The sequence below is a fragment of the Vigna umbellata genome, chromosome 7, assembly GCF_029865625.1.
Source record: "Vigna umbellata cultivar VRB3 chromosome 7, Vumbellata_1.0, whole genome shotgun sequence".
Lineage (NCBI taxonomy): Eukaryota > Viridiplantae > Streptophyta > Magnoliopsida > Fabales > Fabaceae > Vigna > Vigna umbellata.
Genome location: NC_142171.1, coordinates 21,947,374 through 21,963,935, shown reverse-complemented (window position 1 = coordinate 21,963,935; position 16,562 = coordinate 21,947,374). Strand labels below are relative to the sequence as shown.

Sequence of the window (16,562 nt, the reverse complement as noted above, 5' to 3'; positions counted from 1 at the left end):
TGGCTCAAAATAACTTAAAATAACAATAACATAAAATAGAACAACATAAAAAAATAAATAAGATAAAATAAATTTCATTATTATTTATTTATTTACCCGGACGAAATTGAGTGTTGACACAATTGAACTCAATTTGAGTTGAGGAATCTTAGCAAGGTTGCTAAGTACCAAGAATGGTTCGAATACTCAAAGAAAATCTTGGCTAGGGTTGTTGAGTACCAAGAGTGGTGCTAAAACTTAGATATCAAGAGTGGTGCGAAATACTCATTTGTAATTGTGTAGATATTATAGTAGAACCCTCTGTGGAGGAGATTGGACATAGTTCAATTGAAGCGAACCAGTATAAAATACTTATGCAATTATCTATTCTCTTACCTAAACAATCTTCTTACAAAAACCTGCAGTTGTGCTTTACATTCAAAACACATCTTCTAAGCTAAACAATTATTTTTCATAAAGGAGGCTTTTACAAAACACTACAGGATATATTTTGAATAATACATCAAAATTTTGAATAACACATCAAAATCTACCATTGTTTATTCACTTTCATCAAGTGTTTAAGCCTTTAAAAGAAAATTTCAACAGCTTGATAACGTGTTATATAAAAAAAATGCAAAAAAGTTTTCCATTAACATTATTCAACCCTTCCCCCTTCTAGTGATTTTCAAGCACTTCATAGCCCATGGGTCTTCTTTTTTCTTTTAAAAAAAATATTTATTTTAAATACAAAAAGAAATGCAATCAATTTCTAATTTATTACAAATATAATTACTTTTAATTTGTCAAAGAACTGTATACAAACAATAACCTTCTACAACTCCAAATCTAAAAATGATACTTTGATATATATAATTTTTTTACATTTATTTAATATTACCATTCTTTATTTTTCTCTTTCTAAAAATATACAAATTTTCTCTTTTATAATTATTTTACTTTATAATGTGTCAATGAATATAAATATATATCACTTTACTTCTCCAAATGTAAAAAAAATAAAAACATTAATTAAAAAGTAAAGAAGAACACAAATTCACACATAAGTTATTTTAGAGTAAAATCTTTTTATCTAAGTTCTAGTTACAATTAATACAAGAAATGCACTTTATACATTAATGGTAATTATAATGTATAAAATTAATTTTGTGTTGATGTCAATTTAATTAACTAAAATAAAAATTAAAAATAAATATATTAACATCAACATAAAAAGTTAATTAAAATAAATATTCATCAATTTAAAATGTTAATTAATGTATCTATTAAAATTAAATAATTTAATTAACTTTAATAAATACTAAAAAATGCTAAAATTAATTAAAATAAATATTGAAAATAAATAGAGTTAGAAAGTACAGATTAGAAAGTCTATAAGATAAAATTATAAATCTCAAATACAGAGACAAATATCTATTCTTATCTTTTTTTTCTTCTAAAAATAAGAGATAAAATATTAATTTAATAATTAATTGTTCATCAAATAAGTGTGATCATACTATTAGATAAAAAATTATATTCAAGAAAAATATTTATTAAAAAAAAAAAATATTTTTAACACGTGTTAATAAAATATATTGAACCAAAAGATAATGTCAGTTTATTTTTCTTTTTTTTAACCTTTTTATAATAATATTAAATTAACGTTCTCATATCCGTTTTTTCTTTTAATGTTTTTATCTTAAAAAATTAAATGGAATACAGAAAGATCTTATGTTTAATAAGGTTTCAACTCTATTTTTCACAAAAATTAAATATATATATATATATATATATATATATATTATAGTATAGATTACGTCATTATAAATTAATAAATAAATTATAATAAACATTAAATTATGTATTATATATTTTATTTAATAATATAATAATAAATATGATATAAAAATATTAAAAATTATAATATAAAACTATTTAATAAAATATATATTTTATACGTGTTATATAAATAATATTATTTCTAAAATTTATTTTAGACTATTAGTCAAGTTAAACTCATTTCTTACTTGAAAGGAACTTGAGAGGAAGACTTTGGAGATTGAAGTTTTCTATTATTTCCTTGGAATTTTGTCTTCCATTTCTGTTATTTATTTTATGATGTGTTTCCTCCCCTCAATACGTAAAACCTAAATCTTTCCCTATATTCCACAATCGTTGAGCTTCTACTGAATTATTTAGAAATCTATAACATCCTATTAATTATAGTTACTTATATCAACATCACCATAAAATTGCTAAGTTCATCAATAATCAACCTGAATTGTCTCTTTAGTTGTCGATCGCTGAGAAAACATTTCACATTTATGTTCTGCATATTTTCAATCCCTCTAACTTGACGATCTTATTATGTTAAGAAAAATAATAAGATAAAAATTAAAAGTTTAGTGTTGCATAAAATATTTTCCATATGATATATTTCCATTTTTTCACGCTTCTTTTTCTATTCATCCAGTCAAAAAAGAAATTACATTTAGGTTTTTGTTATCTCTATATATTGAGATGATACATTTACTTATCTTTTTCTTTTACTTTCTTTTTATTTTCTTTCTATTTTTCAGTTTACCCTTTATTTCTTTTTATTTTCAGCTTACTCCCAATTGATACATATATAAATAAAGTCAAATTCCAGCGCACCAATAGTTTAGAATCATTAGATTTTTTACCATTCTTCTTCTTGTATTACTATTATACTAATTAAAAATCACTCACTTCAAGTACAACTTTTAAAATAATTATAAAATTTAATCTCTCCTTGATTTAAAAAAGATATGTTTCAAATAGTAACAATATACAAATATTTTCATCATCAATATGTAATTTGAATTATTTTTTTATTACATTATCGAGATATTTAAAAAATATTAGAACATAATACTTCCCTAATCTATGAACTTTAATTCATATCGGAGCGTGATGTATGAGAGGAGCCGTTTCCCATCCAACGGCCTAGATGGAGCCTTCACCAACGTCTAATTTGATTTCCCTTCATTCTTCCTTCTCCAACGGTCACTTTTTCTCAAAATACAAATAATTCCCTCACTCTCACACTTTCTTCCATTCAAAAGACAACCAGATTCTGATTCAAAACCCTAAACGATCAACCTAAAAAACGCAACAACAGCGACCAAAACGACATCAACAATAACCATGAACGACATTCAAGTGTGGAACAACGCCGCCTTCGACGACCACGGCGACGACGCCTTCTTCCCGATGAAGACTTCTTGGTCTTCCTCCGAGTGCACCAAAGAAAACCTGAGTCCTACCGCGCTGAATTCCTCCCCGAAACCCAAGAAAAACACCAAGACCAAGGCTTTCGCTCTCTCTTCCGATGACAACAGAAACATTGACGACGAAATCGAAGCAATCGAGCGCGAGATCACGAGACTCACCACGCGCCTCGACGCGCTGCGCCTCGAGAAGGCCAAGCGCGGAAAGCGCGTGGTGGGCAGAGCCGTTCCCGCGAAGTTCATGGAGCCGCGCCCGAACGCCGCCGTTTTGAGAAAACTCGAAGAAACACCGAAGACTAAGGTAAAGAGCACTAATAATAATCACAACGCGTGGCGGCGAGGGATGAGCATGGGGCCGGCGGAGATAGCGGCGACGCCGGCCAGCACGCAGAGTCGCCGGAAATCGTGTTTCTGGAAGCTTCCGGAGATCGAGGAAGAATCGAGGGCGAAGACCGTGGGGAGAGTGAAGAAGAAAGAGGAAAGTTGGGTGGGTCAGGGTCAGATTCAGGCTAGGAAGATGTTTGAGAGGGAGAAGGTGAAATCGGTGTGTGAGAGTAACAAGAAGACGGTGAAGCAGGGTAGGATGGTGGCGAGTAGGTATAATGGCGGTGGTGATATGAGGAAGAGGTCGTTGCCAGAGGGAGGAAATGAGATTAGGGTTAAGAAGAGGTGGGAGATTCCCAAGAACGGGGAAGAAGAAGAAGCTGTGTCGTCGATGGTGGCGGGTGAGGTGATGGTGCTTCCGAAGATTAAGACTGTTAAGTGTGTTAATGAAAGTCCCAGAGACTCTGGTGCTGCGAAGAGAGTTGCTGAATTGGTTGGGAAGAGGCCTTATTTCTGCACTGACGAGAATGATGTCTGCCAAGTTCTAAATTTTGTAGAAGAAGAAGGGGGCTGAAACAATGAATGATGACAATGATGATTGTTAGATTCTAGATTTTTGAGAAGGAGAAGAATGGGAATGGTTAATCAATGATCCAGTTATTATGAGCCAGTTAGCTACCGGCGCACAATAGAGTTGTGGTATATAGTATGGAATGGTATTGGATTTTTTTTGTTTTGGTACGTTTTTCTTTTTTACTTGGTATATATAGAACTTCCTAAGTTCTGATTGAATTTTATGAGCTGAACCACAAGGTGGAAGTGCTTTGGTCGGTTCAGATTTGCTCTTTTTACATGTTGCTAAATAATGAAGTAAAATCATCTATGGTTCTTTCAAGTTGTATATCATGTTATCATTGTCGTAGTCCTTTGAAATGGTTGAAGGGGGGGTGATTGTCGAGGGAGGGTGTTTTCTTCTTTCTTAGAAGATTGTCTTTGTGAAATTTTTAACTTCGGGTCTTGGTGTGTGATTGTGTAGTTTGCCTTTTGTTCTGTTTTTGAAGGCATCAAGCGCCAGGAGGAAAATTGGGGGTATGTTCTTGATTAGGATGCTAAAGAAAAGCAGTCAAACCTGTTAACTTTACTATGTTTCAAGGAGGTGTAAAGGCATATTTTTTCTGCAAAAGTAAAGGAATAAAGGCCGAGATGTCCTTTAGAAACATTATGAGATGTGAGACCTGTGTTTTCACAATAACAATCAGATGCTAAATCTTTCCCTGCGCTGTGGGTTGGAACTGTGGCAGTTAACCTCAAAGAAAAAGCACTTTTGCTGATAAAAACATACTGGTTGCTGAATATCGCAGAAAATATTACTACTGACAGATAAGTGGTTGGATTCTTGCTAATCCTTTGGCCATTTGAACTAATATGGATGGGTTTAAGTCGAGATTGCTATACCCAAACCCTGGAAGAGCAAAGAAAAAACACATTCCGAGAAAAAGAAAATTTCAAAACTTTGTGCGTTGAGTTTTGGCAACTTGTGCCTAATAACATCTTGAACAAGTTGGGTTGAACAGAAGCCACTTCATGTTTTCATTGACAAACATGTAAAACAAACACGGTTTTTAAATTGACACGTATACAAATGAGTACAACTTCTAAAATGAAAAATTAACAAACAATTTTAACTTAGATAAAAATAAAAACAGGACTGAAATTAAAATCGAATATCTAACGTGAGAGGGAAGTTCAGTAGCACATCAGAACTCCCTGTCTATTGAATCTTCTGGTTACTGTGTCAAAAGATTCATGTTACTAGATTATTTTGAAAAACGAACAGCATACAAGGACCCTAAGAAATACACGTTAATGTTGAAAAAAAGTTTTTTTCTAAACACAAGATGGTGTGCACGTTACCGTCATTAACTATGTTTATTTAAACATAAGAGATAAAGTGCCCCCCCTCTCCTCTGAGAACAAAAAAATGTAACTAGAAATAAGCCCATTTTTAACTGGTTACACTGCACAAGAATGGAATACTCTGTTAAACGGCGAGTTGTGGCAGAATAGCAGCATGTGACAATCTTAGCCAGAATATAATATAATATTTCCCTTGTTGAATATATAATTGGTTTCTTGTTAAAATGCAATTAATGGAGCACCTATCTCATAACTTCAACATACTAGGGATCTATTACGTAAACACTCTTCAGTGCATCAATTTCTGTCAACTGCATGCTAAATTCTTTATTTGGGAAAACATTTTCAGCCTTCATTCTTTCTCTGATCCCATAAACAGGGATTTTGGCCTTCAAATAAGCCTGAATCAGAATCTGAAATTGCCTAAGCCGACCAGTGTATCCACACTGCCTCATTTTATGGAACCATTTCTCAGTATTATGTACATCTCCACAATTTGCATACTGTTCCATCACAACCATGTAAGAGCTGAATAATGGCTTCACCGCACCCCCACATTGCCTTTCGGCAGCCTTACTTAAAATCGAAGCTGCCTTATCCACATCACCAGCTTTAACATAGAATCTCACAAGTCCATCCCAAACCAGTGGACCAGACCAACATCTCGAATGCCTCATTCGCTCGATAAAGTCCTTACCTTTCGATATCTGGTCATTCAGAGCATAAACTCTTACAAGTTCAGAACAGTGCCTGGATGAGGGGCCCTTAAATTTTTGCATCGCCATTTCAAATACTGCTTCTGCTTCCTCAACTTTGCCCAGTTTGCCCCATGCTCCTATTGCTGCTTCACACTCCATCATTGTGGGGTCTGACTTGCAATGGTTCCATATTCTGCTTACATCACTAGTCATGTCAAGAGAGGCGTAGAGAGAGAACAGTTTAGTGTGTGCTCTAATATATTCATGTGAGTTTCCTCTTTCTATTTCTTTCAGTATAGAGATGGCTTTATCTTTACATCCCTCAGAAATATAGAATCTGGCCAAGTCTGTCAGGAAATGAATATCAGGTTGCAAACCATGAGATTTCATATCGTCAACCAATTGTTCCATCCCTATTATGTCCCCAGTTTCACCCTTGGTGGCTATCAGAATCCTGTATGTAAGATAAGATGGAGTTAAATTTTCGTTCTTCATAAATGATAATATGCCGAGTATCTTTCTTCTGTCATACTTCTTGTACAAAATGATCATCTGATTCAAAGTATAGATAGTAATCGGCAAACCTAAACTTCTCATTTTTTCAAAAACGGTCACTGATTTGTCCATGTTGCCAGAGCGGACACAGTTTACTAGAAGAGTTCTGTACAGTAATTCACCTTTGAAAGAGTCTGGCACATCATTCTTCATGTACTTCTCTGCCACATCAACTCCCTGGACCTTGGCTATTAAATCGAGATGAGAGGCATAGGCATTTTCACTATGCTCAAATTGTTTCGTGGTCTCCAACCATTCCAAAATCTGCAAAACAGATAACAGCGGAAAGAAAACATTTTCAGCCTCTTAACGTGTTTAATAATTTAATGCACGCTAAAAACGTAAGAGACAATACTAATCCTGCAGATTTTATTTATCACAATAACATTCTAAATGCATTGAATCATACATACAAATTTCACTCTTATCCCTTTTACAAGTAAATTGATTTCTTCTTTTATTGCGCAAATAATTATTCATAACTAAGGGCTCGCCTAGTGGACATATATGAAAGGATGAGAGAATATAATATGCTAAGATTAGAATATTATAGAATAATATATAATCAAATCAAGTGTTTGATGCATAGTATAACAACCTAAATAATGTTAGGATATAACATTAATTATGTTTAAATTTCAATTTATTATTGAATACATAATGTTATAAAAATTGACTTAGTTTGAGTTTTTTTATAAATTATGAAAACTATTAAAAGAATTTAACTAAATTATACAATTTCAATTTTTATTTATATAACTATTTTTTATATTATAAAAAACAATAAGTTTTTTAAATTATAAGTTATATATTAAAAAATATTTAAATAATTAGTATTTAATTCCATATCCTAATAAATAATATAAATTAAATCTATGTGACACAATAATTATAAATATAAATGCATATAAGATAATATGTTAAATAGAAAAACTATTATTTATATTATCATATAAATTAATATCAACAAAAACAAAATGTACTTACACTTTCTTAAAATTATAAAAAATTATATAAGTTTTGTAAATTAATGTTGAAGAAAAGGAATTTTTTTTTTTTTTTTTTTTAAAACCAAAAAAAAAAAAAAAAAAATTTAAATTTTTCTTTAAAAATTATTTGAATAATTAGGAAAAAGATATTCTAAATACTATTATAATCGAAATGCATGGGTGAATATTATATATATAAAGAAAACAGCAGGGAGAGAAACTTATCATATGCATATGCTGTTACTTCACTACAGTGACAGGATAGGATACACTACAGCAGGGAGAGAAACCTAACTCAGTTCACTTTGCGACAAGAACTACACTACAGTGACAGGATAGGATACACGACAAGATAACATTATCAAACCATGTTGACACAACAAATATCAGATTATAGTTATCATAATTCTTTACACCAAACAGAACCTAAAAGCTACCAATTTATATGGATGTGACAAATGAAATCAGTTTAATACATGAAAAATGTGAGCATAACATGTTATAAACCAACTATCTGAAAAGCTTTGAGTTGTTGGTGAAAGCAAATGAACTGTTCCATGGCACTTAACACATCCCTTTAAAAGAAAAGGCATTTGGGCTTGATGCAACAAACCCTGTCTTGTGCTAAAAATCAACCTATAGTTGACAACAGGGATTTCCTGAACAGCTACTCATAGAGGCTCCAATATCAAGTCACGAACCAATTCTTTCAAAAACTCATGCTATTTGGCAAAGGCATGTATGGAATTAAATCCAGTACAGTGTATAAAATAGAAAATGCAGCTTCACTGGCCATAATACCAGCTGGTCTCTTGGACCTCAACATGGAGATAAACAAGCAAAGAATCTGGTATTTAAGCATATTTGAACACCAAGAGGATACTTGGCATTTCAAAAAGTTTATAACTAAAATTATACAAATACATGCGTCATTGGATTTAAAAAACATATTAAAAGAAGTGTAGAAGAACAATGCCCTTGAGAGACTAGCATCAGTATTACCAAAATGAAACAACCCATAAATTTTGCAAAAAACTTGGCTAAGCAATTTAAGAGAAACTGCAGAAAGCACCTTCAAAGCCTTGTAATACATATGATGCTTCCAGAGAATAAATACAATCTTTGGAGCCTCTAAATGGCTCAAATCCTCCACTGCTTTAGCAAATCTTTTCAGAATACCAGGAAGGTAGGGGGCTGGACTGTTCATAACGGTTCTTAACAACTCCAAAGAAGTCTTCCTCTTCAAAGGCTCACGACAGCCAAGGTACAGATCATTTGCATATTCCGACATAGGATCATCCAAACGTCTAGGTTCTAGCTCAAATTCCTGATCAACTTCTTCCTCCAAATTAATTTCCCCACTGGCCTTAGCTGAAAGGGATTTCTCAAGTTCCAAAACTGTTTCTTTCAAAATATTCTCATACCAACTTTTCTCATTGACCAAAGAAGACAAATGGCGACTACCCATAAAGAACTTTCCAATAACGGGTGAAGTACGGTAACTTTTCTCTCTTAAAAAAACATTTTTTGCACCTGACAATGCAGGATAACAGCCACAAACATTGTTAGGACTGAGATACCTCTCAGTGTCATGTTTCATCCCACATAACAGTAATCCTGAAACCTCCACAGAATGCCCCTGTCTCCTATAAAATAAGAGAAACAATATCAACCCTATAAAGTTCCCTCCAAAAAAAAAAGATTTCCTTTTGTAAAAACAAAAATCTACGCTACATTTTGTTCCAGTTACACAACATAGAAGTGGAAGAAACAGAAAATGAGGGTTTACGCTGTACATAAAACGACAACAGAAAATAGCAACGATTGGGGGGAGCGATAATAATTAATTTAGTTTTATAAGAAATAAGAAACAGAAGCAATGTATGCAAATGCATGCAAATGGTGGTAATAACCACTCTACATAAAGAGAAAAGATAGATACTTGATAGGGAAAACGCATTGACGCAAAATCGACATGAAGATTGAAGACGCTTCCGAACCCTAACGATAGTTGGTGGGACGTTCTTCTTCTCATTTTCAAGTTTAAGTGTTCAACTCGGTGAAGGTTTAAATTTCTGATTTTTGAAGAATTGTGTAGTTTATTTAATTTGAAATTTAAACTTAGTTATAAAATCCATCTCTGTAATCTATGCTATTAATTTATATTAAAAGAATTACAAATTTTTAATTTTTTTTTGTGTGATTATGTATTATTTTGTTTTTAAAAAATTAAACATTTTTATTCAAAATTTTGAGAAAACTTGTTATTATCTCAAATTTGATACAATTTAATCTTAAAATTTTAAAACTAAATAAATATAACTTTTTAACTTTTGTGTTAATTTATTTTTATTTGTTTCCAATTAATATATTTTTAGTTGATTTTGATTAACCTTTAAAATATTTTTTAATGTGAATATAAAACATTATTTAATATGTAAAATTTTTAATAAAACATTTATTAATATGTAAAATTTTTAATAAAACATTATATTTACTTATTTAAAAATAAAAATGTATTAAAATTTGATATATAAATTTAAATTTTATATCTAAAATTGGAAGCCATAAACATATGTAAAAAAATTCTGTAACCTTTTTTAGCTTTATAAGATTATCTTATTCGAAAAAAAAATCACAAACATTCAATGCATAAACTTTTAATATTTCTTAAACAGAAAATAAAGTAACACTATGGGCTTTAACCTATTTGCAGAGTCCGGGCCCAATATTCATTGGGCCGCATCAAAAGTTTCAACCAAAACCCTAATATTTGAGTCACAAACCCTATTTTTTTTGTGTTGTGAGATATTCTGATAGATAGAGAGCGCGGCATAATCTAGGGCCACCTTTGTTCTCTGTGTCTGTGCATCAACCACAACCAGAAGCCGCCATGGCCACTGCAAGGACTGTGAAGGACGTTTCTCCCCACGAGTTCGTCAAGGCGTACTCTTCTCATCTTAAGCGATCTGGCAAGGTCATTCTTTCTGTCATTTTTCAATCAAAAACGGGTCTCAAATTTGAGATTATGAGTTTAATGCAAAGCCATTTTTCAGTTTTGATTGTTTTAAGCTGTGTGAACTGCTTCTGATTCATTTTGATTTTACTTTTATAGTGGATTATAGGAGTATTGTTGATTTTGTCTATTTTTTTGTGATGTTTTTCTTAAGTGGCCATGCCCATGTTTTTGTGTTAATTGTTTTCTGTATAAGGTTGCGTGTGTTTGAATCGGGTTTTTCAGTGTTGAGTTTGATCATAAGTGAGCGTTTGAATATTTAAACAAATGTATTAGTTGTGGAATAGGAGATAGATGATGGATTGTGTAAGTGATTCAGAAGGAAGCATTTGTTTGTCATTTGGGCTTGGTCTCCTTCTTTTAGCACTGTATTGACCTAGTTCTAGAAAAGTCTTTCATATGTTGTAATGATGCTCCTTGTGTTTTGGGTTTGTTTAATTGTGACTAGTTCTCTGAACAATGCGGGGCTTATGTCCGTAATGTCATTTAAAATATCCTGTTATTGATACGTTGATTTAAATTCTTTTTTTTTGTTCTAACCAGATGGAGCTGCCTGAGTGGACTGATATTGTCAAAACAGCAAGATTTAAGGAGTTGGCTCCCTATGATCCTGACTGGTACTATGTTAGAGCTGGTGAGTTTCCTTTTTGTGTTGATTGTGTTTTCCTAAAGCATGTTCTGGCCAATAGCACTTTGTTAGTGAAAATTCAATGAGATGGTAGTGAGTTGTGTTGTGTGTTTAATTCAAATATTGAACAATGTCAGCTTCCATGGCAAGAAAGATCTACTTGAGAGGAGGACTTGGTGTTGGTGCATTTCAGAGGATTTATGGCGGGAGCAAGAGGAACGGTAGCCGTCCTCCTCATTTCTGCAAGAGCAGTGGTGCCATTGCCCGTCACATTCTTCAGCAGTTGCAAACCATGAACATAATCGAACTTGACACCAAGGGGTAAGCTCTTCTCTAATTTGGTAGCCTCCTATATTTTAAATTAGGTACACTACAATGTTAAGGATCTTATCTTTGGAATTTATGAGTTATGTTGCATAGCTTGTTTTTGGCAATTGTTGGTGCTATTCTTGTTTATTCTTTCTGCATAAGAATCTGAGCATCTTTATTCATGTGATAACATTGGTTCACCTTTTGTTTCAGTGGCAGGAGAATCACTTCCAGTGGCAGGCGGGATCTTGATCAAGTTGCTGGACGTATTGTGGTTGCACCTTGATCTGTAAACTGCCATTGAGAGCTAGTCTGCTTCCATAAGCACTATTAAGATTTTGGGTTTTTGTTAGAGAGATGTGATGATAACAGATTATGCGCAAATTTTGATTTTAGACTGAGTGTCTTTCTATTTATTGGACGTGCTTAATGTTTACGATGTTCTTGCTTTCAGTCTTTTATTAGATCACATCGTCACCTTTTTTTTCTTTTGATTTTTCATTTGGATATTCTTCCTTTTTTTTTTGTTTTTTTACTCATGAAATGAAGATGGTAGATTGAACTGATTACATGGCTATAATTCTTGATTGTTCATCATATGTCGTCTAACTATGCATTTGCCAATACGGTCTATTTTAATTTTGTAGCACCGGACACTGATCTCATTTTCATTTTATATTGTGGAAAGAAATTAAATCAATTTGAAGAAGTTTTTTGAAACCATTATCTAATTGTATATCATTCATGGAAATATTATTTTCTAATAAGTATGATTAAAAATGAAAATGCAAGAATTGTCTGATGAAATTGGTGTTGGTGTGAAGTTAATCGAAAAAAAAAGTTTAAAGTCGTAGTTTTGTTTGGATAACTTTTTTATCATTTTTAAGTTAAAAGGTAGATGTATTTTTCAAAAAATTTTGATTAGTTATCATATTTTAGAATGTGAGATTTGTAACATTCAATTAAATAGTCTAATATATTAGGAAATACCACAAGTTCAATACCAAAAAAAAAAGTAGGTTAATAATAAAAAAAAATTATTGTAAAGATTTTATTACAGAATCTGACAAGTTTTGCCTTTAGAGGTGAGACATTTACTCCTCAAGCTACACAGAAAGTTATTTAATATCTATGAATAAAGAACTTCATCACATAATCATCTTCTCTATGAGATGATGCAATTATTGAAGTGTTAGAATATATTAATTCATCACTTATTTGAAATTACTATTAAGAATTTCATTCAAGAAATTCTTTCCAAACTATTCCTGAGTTGAATCATAATTTTTATATTATCAATTCATTCAAAATCACATTATTGAATATTAAATATAGCATTTCACCATCTAAAACCAAGCATAAAAGAGAAGGGAAAATAAAATAACCAAAGCAACTCGAGCCTACTCATCCGGTGGAAAAAAATATGACATCCAATAAACACAAGCACACCCAGCAAGCACAAACTACTCGCCTAACCCTTGAAACTCACTGTCCAAAACCTCCAAAACTAGTCCAACGAGCTACCTTCAGTTACTCAGGAAAGTAGAGATTGTGAGATCCACCAACCTAACAAGCTGGCTCGTCCAACCATTGAAATCCATTGTCAAAATATTCACTTACTCGTCCAACGAGCCATTAACTCACCCAACCAACCACTCTGCATAATTCTGCTGAACACCAATTCTACAAAAATTGCATCCTTCATGCTAACTTGACCTATCTTAGGTGCTCTTACTAACCTCTACTACTTTCATTTTGTGTTCTAAACCACCAATGACCTATCCAAGAGTATGTAATACAACCTAAACTTAGTTTAAACTCATTATGTCATGAATTTCCAACTCAAAAACAACTAAAACTCTACTCTATTGATCATAAATTAATTCTACAAGTTTTAACTTATAACTAAGTCAATTAGAGGTTTGAACAAGTCACAAATAACTTAAAGATAGACTTCAAACACTTAAACCTACCTGAAACCTTCTAAATCAAAATCTCACTCTTTAAAACTCCTAAAATGCACCAAAATTCATTTCAAGACACCACATATTCTCTACTATACACTCCTAAACCAATTCTCTACAAATTCACCACTCAAACAAGTTTCAAATAGCTACATAATAGTTCTAAATTACCATATCTCCATTTAAACCATTATTTTTGAAATTCACCTGAGACCCCATTTTAGACTAAAAATTAACTTACAACCAAGTTTGACCTTTTCTTCCCAACATCTTAATCAAGGGTGTTATTCCCTCCACCACCACATTTTCTCCCTCCACCTCCCCAATTCTATTACATATTTTTTGAATTACCAAACTAACCTTTTATAATTACAAAAATAACTTTTTTCCTTTTTAATCCTAATTATTTACTTTTATAATTAAACTAATAAATAACTTTTTATATAATTATAAAATTATTAAAGAATACAAAAAGTCATATATAAAAATATATATACAAAAACCCTAACTATATATAACGTGCAAAATAAAAAAAAAATCTAAATATATACTAATAAGAATAAAGATCCTCAAAAATACATTATTAAAATACATCAAAATATATTCAAAAATAATATATCAAAAAATATAAATTATATTATTTAAATATCTTCAAAATTAATATAAAAAACTGTAAAATATAAACCGTAATCTTTAAACGGATGTGAGCATCCGTTTAAGGAAAACGGATGTCAACATGCGTTTAAGGGAAAACGGATGTCAACATCCGTTTAAGGGAAAACGGATGTCAACATCCGTTTAAGGGAAAACGGATGTCAACATCCGTTTAAGGGAAAACGGATGTCTTTTTTCCCTTAAACGGATGTTGACATCCGTTGACGAATGCTCACATTCGTTTAAAGATTATACGGTTTATATTTTAGGGTTTTATTACGCACATTCACGCCCTCTCACGCCTTTGAACCATCACCTTGAAGCACCACCATAGTCACGGCTGAAGATGAATTGCTTTCCCCACTTTCAATCTTACTAAACACAAAGTCCACCACACTCTCATGTCACAATTCTATAAAAGAGAAGAAGAAGTGGAACATGAAAGACAACCCAAAGATAGTGGAACGTAAGAGACAACCTGGGAAAAATAATAAAGAGAAAGAGGGAAGAATGATAAAGAGAATGAATGTACGTGAGATTTTAAATAATATTAACCCTAAAATTTTAATAAGGGTAAAATAGGAATTAAAAAATAAAGAAAAGGGTAAAAGGGGAATGGGGTGGTGGAGGAAGCAAGTTGTGGTGGTGGAGGGAGTAACACCCCTTAATCAAATAGCATCATTTATTTCACAAGCACAGAAAATTCACAATCAAGATCAAATTCAAACAAATTGATTATAGTTTATACAACACAGGTTATCAGTTTACAATTACAATTTTCTTGAATGCTAATCTTTTTGTGCATTTCCCTTCTTAAATATTTGTCATAGTTGCTATAAGGGCATCATTTCTGTAATTTATAACTATTATTTTAATACTTTTATTAAGATAATAATAAATATTTTCAAAACGGGTAATTCAAAAGAAAAACAAATTATGGATAAAGCCTTTAAAGCGACTAAAAAAATGCACTTACCAAAAAAAAAAGTGGAATTGATTTTAAACTATTCTGAATTATTCTTAAATAGTAAATCTTATTATGAAATGTTGTAGAATAAAAAGGTTAAATATTTTTTTTTCTTTTTAAACGGTATTTGTCAGTGTTTCAGAAAATGTAGGGTTAAATATGTTTTTAGTCCCTAAACTATTGGCCGTTTCTGGTTTTCGTCCCTCTTTCAAAGTAAGGTACAATTTGGTCCTCATTCTTTTCGAAACTTTGGTTTTAGTCCTCTAAAACTAACACCGTTAAAAATTAGCTGACGTGGCTAACGGTAGACTGACACACGATTTTTTTTTGGAGTGTTTCTCACATTTTCTCCCCTTCTCTCTCTTCCTTCCATCTTCCACCCAACTTCATCTTTCACATCATAAACCATGCATTTTATTACGCTTATGTCCCTTCCGTCTTTCTTAATTCACATGTCACTGCCCTACTCAGACATTATCATCATCAACAACAATAATAATAAGGTTTCTGAATTGGTCGTGTCGTGTCCATGGCTGTGTCCAATGGCGTCGAAGCAGTGTTAGAGTTTCTGCGGAAGAATGGCTTGTCGGAGGCGGAGTCCGCGCTCCGAGAAGACATCATCGAGAACACCGACCTCGGAAACTTCGACTACGAGAAGTTCTTCTTCCCCATGGTCCCGCCGCCGCCGCCGGTCAGAGTCCGATCCTTCTCCCGACCGTCCGAGTTCGCCGCCGCGGATGACGACGACTCCAAATCCAGCTCGGACAAGTTCGTCACCATCGATTCTTCCACTTCTCGCATCTCTTCTTCAGGTACTCCAAATTCAAATTGAAAATGATAAGTGATTGATCGATCACTCTCTGTTCTATGTAACGGAGACCTAAGCAGTTACTGTTTGATGTTTTCCACTCCGTGCTGCTAGTGCTACTATTGAATTGGATGCTTTTTTAGTTTTTTTACACTTAGGTGTTTTCAATTTGTAAATTAGGATCGCGTAATTGATCATCTATATTTGATTTCGTGTGTTTGGTTTTGTTGATCACACAGCTCAATTGCATGCGTATTAATTCAGCATTATACATATAGAACAATTCATTTTAGGGGATGCAGAGTATTAGTGGTTTCGTACTGGAAAAAGTACTTGACGCCGGGAAGCTTCTTCGCCGCGCCGAAGTATCGGTAACCGGGGCCGCGCCCCCTCAGAGTTGAAGAAAGTAGAAGAGGGCACAAGGAATGACGGAGAGGTAACAACCCATGAGAGTGAGAATTGGAATGGGTTTGGAGGAATGAGAGAGAAAGAGAAGTTGA

At 32.6% G+C, this 16,562-nt stretch overlaps 3 protein-coding genes across 3 annotated transcripts; 2 read left to right on the top strand and 1 right to left on the bottom strand.

Annotated features, from left to right (window-relative positions):
* Positions 1–2,943: 2,943 nt before the first annotated feature.
* Positions 2,944–4,408, top strand: LOC124834006 (uncharacterized). Its single transcript, XM_047308584.2, has one exon. It carries the CDS (start codon positions 3,151–3,153, stop codon positions 4,129–4,131), a length of 981 nt encoding a protein of 326 aa, XP_047164540.2. The 5' UTR covers positions 2,944–3,150; the 3' UTR covers positions 4,132–4,408.
* Positions 4,409–5,639: 1,231 nt separating this feature from the next.
* Positions 5,640–9,785, bottom strand: LOC124834011 (pentatricopeptide repeat-containing protein At1g80270, mitochondrial-like). Its single transcript, XM_047308590.2, has 3 exons — positions 9,659–9,785; positions 8,789–9,362; positions 5,640–6,991 (listed from the first exon to the last, which is right to left on the bottom strand). The coding sequence occupies exons 1-3, from the start codon at positions 9,691–9,693 to the stop codon at positions 5,738–5,740; spliced, it is 1,863 nt and encodes a 620-aa protein (XP_047164546.1). The 5' UTR covers positions 9,694–9,785; the 3' UTR covers positions 5,640–5,737.
* A 726-nt stretch (positions 9,786–10,511) lies between these two features.
* LOC124834010 (small ribosomal subunit protein eS19z) lies at positions 10,512–12,133 on the top strand. The gene is made up of 4 exons (XM_047308588.2): positions 10,512–10,693; positions 11,276–11,366; positions 11,498–11,681; positions 11,883–12,133. The coding sequence occupies exons 1-4, from the start codon at positions 10,610–10,612 to the stop codon at positions 11,953–11,955; spliced, it is 432 nt and encodes a 143-aa protein (XP_047164544.1). The 5' UTR covers positions 10,512–10,609; the 3' UTR covers positions 11,956–12,133.
* Positions 12,134–16,562: the final 4,429 nt, after the last annotated feature.

What these genes read in the sequence shown, in the direction of transcription:
- LOC124834010 (XM_047308588.2), top strand. Translation starts at nt 10,610, where the DNA reads ATGGCCACTGCAAGGACTGTGAAGGACGTTTCTCCCCACGAGTTCGTC. An exon ending in CTGGTACTATGTTAGAGCTG is followed by an intron (nt 11,367 to 11,497) that starts GTGAGTTTCCTT and finishes GAACAATGTCAG; the next exon opens with CTTCCATGGCAAGAAAGATC. An exon ending in ATCGAACTTGACACCAAGGG is followed by an intron (nt 11,682 to 11,882) that starts GTAAGCTCTTCT and finishes CTTTTGTTTCAG; the next exon opens with TGGCAGGAGAATCACTTCCA.
- LOC124834011 (XM_047308590.2), bottom strand. Translation starts at nt 9,693, where the DNA reads ATGTCGATTTTGCGTCAATGCGTTTTCCCTATCAA. An exon ending in CAATGCGTTTTCCCTATCAA is followed by an intron (nt 9,363 to 9,658) that starts GTATCTATCTTT and finishes CTTATTTTATAG; the next exon opens with GAGACAGGGGCATTCTGTGG. An exon ending in TGTATTACAAGGCTTTGAAG is followed by an intron (nt 6,992 to 8,788) that starts GTGCTTTCTGCA and finishes TCTGTTTTGCAG; the next exon opens with ATTTTGGAATGGTTGGAGAC.
- LOC124834006 (XM_047308584.2), top strand. Translation starts at nt 3,151, where the DNA reads ATGAACGACATTCAAGTGTGGAACAACGCCGCCTTCGACGACCACGGC.